Below are 4,490 nucleotides of genomic sequence, written 5' to 3'. Positions count from 1 at the left end.
TTACAATGACTTTATATGCAATTTGTATATTTGTTGGGGTGTAACTGCACCACAACCCATGAACTTAACTCTGCCTCTGCCTGCACGTCACAAGGCAGCAACCTTACCGTTGCACCAAGGCTCACCCTCATCCTTCCGAGAAAACAAAGAAACAAATAATAAAAATAAACGTCAATAGCAAGAAACACAAAAGATAAGAAAAATCAATAGCATTACAATGGAGATTGTAAAAAATTCATAAGCTCTCAAATATGCTGGATAGCGACCGCAGGTTAATAATGCTTATGTAATATGACTTGCCACTGTTTGAACTTCTGATGATGATCAAGTCATTTGATTATATTTCTGTGTCAGGTATAACTCCAGGATAGGATCTGTGTGTGGGCTACTTGGTGACATACAGATGATTATGTTGGAATAATTTTTTTATGGGTGTCATTATTTAGTACTTCAGCAATATGTCCATTAACTAGCTCTTCAAGAGCTGGCTGTGAAATATCGTTGGTGCTGATTTTTTTAATGATTCCTGATCAAATTCTGTATATTGTTTCAGCAGCGCCTGACAAATTTATTTGTTAGTGTTACTTTTTTGGAAGCATAAAGCGCGTCGAAACGTCCTTTGCCCTCAACAACTATGAAAACAATGAGTAAAGCCAAATGAGTCTCCGTCTCTGTTGGCCTTAGTTTCTTCATCTGATTCAAGATGTCAAAGCAAGAGCTCAAATATATAACACCTTTTGACCAATAAACAAACTATAAACAACTTAGGATGTATATTGTAAAAAAATATCAGTGTAAAATTCAGATTTTTTTTTTCTCTGAACAATCTTTTACTTCTTGGATTGAACAGGATAGATCATTTGGTAAAGCCTACAAGCTTGCTGATTGTAATGGCACGAAGCGGCTCGGGAAGATAAGCCTGTGTCCGGGCAGATATCTCCTGTGCTATGAATCGCATTGAAGGTCTCGACGCTGGGTCATTTCGAGTGCAAGCAAGAGCAACTTTCATTATGAATACCACCTCCTCAGCCAATTGACCTGTTGGCGGGTCAAGCCTTTGATCCAATACATCCTTCAGAAGTATATCGTTGCCTGAAGATGCTGACAACGATGGCAAAGACGAAATGAGCTCCCCTGGGTGATTCCCCATCATAACCTCCAGCGTCACAACTCCAAAACTGTACACATCACATTTCTCAGTGACCTTCATCGTATATGCAAGCTCTGCAAGTATCAGAAAAAAGTTTAGTAGCGTGTCACAGAAACAAATAGTGAAATAGAGAACTTGTGTTGCTATACCTGGAGCCATATAGCCATAAGATCCCGCAGCTGTGGTCCAATTTGATGCTCCTGGTGTCAGCATTTTTGCTGTACCGAAATCAGCAATCCTCGGCTCGAAGTCTGACTCCAGCAGGATGTTGTTCGCTGACAAATCTCGATGCACCACCGGCGGTGAGCAGTCATGGTGCAAATACGCCAGAGCATGAGCCACACCTTGAACCACCTTCACCTTTTGAGCCCAACCGAACTTCTTGCTCCCGTCATCTCCATACAATACTTTGGCCAAGCTCCCCTTCTCAACATACTCATAGACCAAATACATGTTCCCGTTCCTTGAACAGAACCCGTGAAGCTTCACAATGTTGCGATGCCTGACCTCGGTCAGAGCCCTTATTTCATTCTCAAAGCTCTTTCGTGTGGTTTCTGGGATCTCACCAGGCTGAGACATGTGGAGCTTCTTCACGGCGACTACTTGGCCATTGGGTAGCTCAGCCTTGTAGACGCTCCCGAAACCCCCTTTTCCGATGCAGAACACTTCATTGAAGTTATCGGTTGCGTTCATGATATCGAAGAAAGTAAACTTCCCTTCTCTTTCCCATATCAGAGACTCTGAACTATCTGTGTTGATGCTCTCCAGCATGACAGGCTCTTCTTCTCTCCTTTTCCATACATAAATGGTTGCAGTGAATATGAATGCTAGTATTAGAGCTCCGACAATGGGGAGAATGATGGCGAGGATGAGCTTGGTGTGATTCTTGTGAGAAACGTTGGATGCAGCAACTAGAAAACACAACGGCAGACCTGAAACATTGCCACAGAGCCCTTGGTTCCCGACGAAGTCCTCCAAGGTGGCACTCTCAAAAGCGTGCCCTGAAGGTAGGGGACCACTTAAGTTGTTGTAAGAGAAATCAACTGTTAGCAGGCTGGACAACTGTGATAGCTCTTTCGGGATCTGGCCAGAGAGCTCGTTATGGGAAACATTGAGCTTCTCCAACGATGATAATTTTGCCAAATTAGAAGGAATCTTTCCAGATAAAGAATTTCTACTGAGATCCAATGCAATTTGCAAAGAACCCAAGTTCCCAAGTTGGTCAGGTATGGTGCCTGACAAGTCATTCTGGCCTAAATCAAGCAAAAGAAGCCGATCCAGATTGCCGAGCTCAGTAGGTATCTTGCCTGTCAGCTTGTTTCCTGATAAATCGAGACTCTGTAACAATGTGATACCGCCAATCTGTGAAGGAATTGTCCCAGATATCAGATTACTGCTCAAATTCAGCCTGTAGAGCTGATCTAAATTCCCAAGCTCAGACGGAATTGTGCCTGACAAGAAGTTGGAAGACAAGCCCAGATCCTGTAACTTGCTCATCTCACCAAACTGCACTGGGATATCTCCAGTGATGCTGTTTCCATCTATGTGCAAGTATTGAAGGCTTTCACATTGTCCCCAGTCTGATGATAGTGTTCCTGTCAATTGATTCCCTGTGACATCCAAGTATTTGAGTTGGGGGTGAATGCCAAATACTTCTGATATATCGCCTATGAACTGGTTCCCCTCTAGCCGAACTCGTATCAAGTCACGACAATTGCGCAAGCAGTCAGGCAGATGCCCTGAGAAGTTATTTCTGTTGACTGTCAAGTACTGAAGTTGGAAGCCGCTGCAAAGAGTAGGTGGAAGCGGACCCGAGAAGCTATTGTTCGAAAAGCTTGCAGTAACCAAGCTGCAAAGAGTAGGTGGAAGCGGACCCGAGAAGCTATTGTTCGAAAAGCTTGCAGTAACCAAGAGCCCATGCTTACCGAGATCTTGAGGCCGGACCCGAGAAGCTATTGTTCGAAAAGCTTGCAGTAACCAAGAGCCCATGCTTACCGAGATCTTGAGGTAGAGTCCCAGTGAAATTGTTGGTAAATACCTGAAGAGTTTGAAGGTTTTCAAGCTCGGAAATTGTGCTGGGCAGCTCCCCTTCTAATTGGTTGGTGTTTACATCTAGATAGACCAATGAAGTCATGTTTCCAATCTCAGGCGGGATTTTGCCTGTGAGATTGTTGGAGAACAAGCCCAATGATGTGAGGTTAGTAAGCTGCCCAAGCTCAGCTGGGATCGTACCCGACAACGAGTTGTTTGAGAAATCCAATTCCAGCAAATTGATCAAGCTCCCAATCTCAGGTGGGATCGATCCTGAGAAGAAGTTGCTGAAGAGGTACAGATACTGCAATTCCGTTGCCAGAACGAATTGACCTGTATCTGAAACGAAGCCAGCTGAGGCCAGTTTCTGAACAAGTCACCTGAGATCTCACCAGACAACAGATTGGCTGAAATCCCAAAATCCTTCATTTTGGTCAGGTTTGCAAAAGAGGAGGGCAATCCACCGGTGAGATAATTAAGAGACAGTTCGACGTATTGGAGATTTGTGCACAACCCGAGCTCCATCGGTATGGTAGAATTCAATCCAGCTAGCTTGATACTGATCCACTCCAGATTCTTCAACTGTCCGAACGAAGAAGGAATCGGCCCGCCCAACGAATTGTTGTACAGTTCAAGTATCCGAAGGCTGGTCATCGATCCAATCTCGGGCGGTATTCCTCCAGCGAACTGATTGGTACCAAGCCGGAGGTCTCTGAGCTTTGTAAACTTCGTCAGGAGCAGCGGGATCGGTCCTCGGAAAGAATTAGACGTCAGGTTGAGGTACTGAAGATCAGCCAGCCTCGTCAGCTCTTCAGGTATCGGACCGGTGAACTCGTTCAGCGACAAGTCTAGGAACGTCAAGTTCGTGCAATTCAACAAGAATGCAGGGAATTCTCCGACGAGGGAGTTGAGCGAGAGCGAAAAATACGTGACCGAAGGCAAAGGAGCGAACTTGGCGTAATCAGGATCCTCCAAGTAATTCGAGCTGAGATCGAACTCTTGCACCTTGTTAAGGTTGCTGAGCTGATAGGGGATCTCCCCGACCAAGCTGTTGTTGTAGAGGCGGAGATGGGTGATTTCCGAAAGCTGGCCGACCTGGGGCGGCAGAGCGTCGACGAAGCCATTGCTGCCGAGGTCTAGCGTGGCGAGCTTCGATAGAGAGGAGATGTTCGGAGGGATGGGGCCGCGTAGCAGGTTGGCGTTGAGGTTGAGGACGGTGAGGTTGGGGAGTGAGGAGAAGCCGAAGGAGTCGAGAGTGCCGTTGAGGCTGGAGTTTGGGAGGGTGATGCTGGTTACGCTGCCCGCGGAG

General features: G+C 45.9%; 1 protein-coding gene across 1 annotated transcript; it reads right to left on the bottom strand.

Annotated features, from left to right (window-relative positions):
- Positions 638 to 4,489, bottom strand: LOC109836263 (MDIS1-interacting receptor like kinase 2-like; the record flags this gene model as incomplete). The annotated part of the gene is given in 4 exon segments (XM_020404124.1): positions 638 to 1,224; positions 1,300 to 2,995; positions 3,129 to 3,502; positions 3,505 to 4,489. Coding segments are annotated over 4 exon segments (3,423 nt in total), but the record flags the coding sequence as incomplete, so codon positions are not given.

This window comes from Asparagus officinalis, chromosome 4 (genome assembly GCF_001876935.1).
Source record: "Asparagus officinalis chromosome 4, Aspof.V1, whole genome shotgun sequence".
NCBI classification, from domain to species: Eukaryota; Viridiplantae; Streptophyta; class Magnoliopsida; order Asparagales; family Asparagaceae; genus Asparagus; species Asparagus officinalis.
The sequence above is the reverse complement of the archived record's forward strand: the minus strand, read 5'-3'. Positions and strand labels throughout refer to the sequence as shown.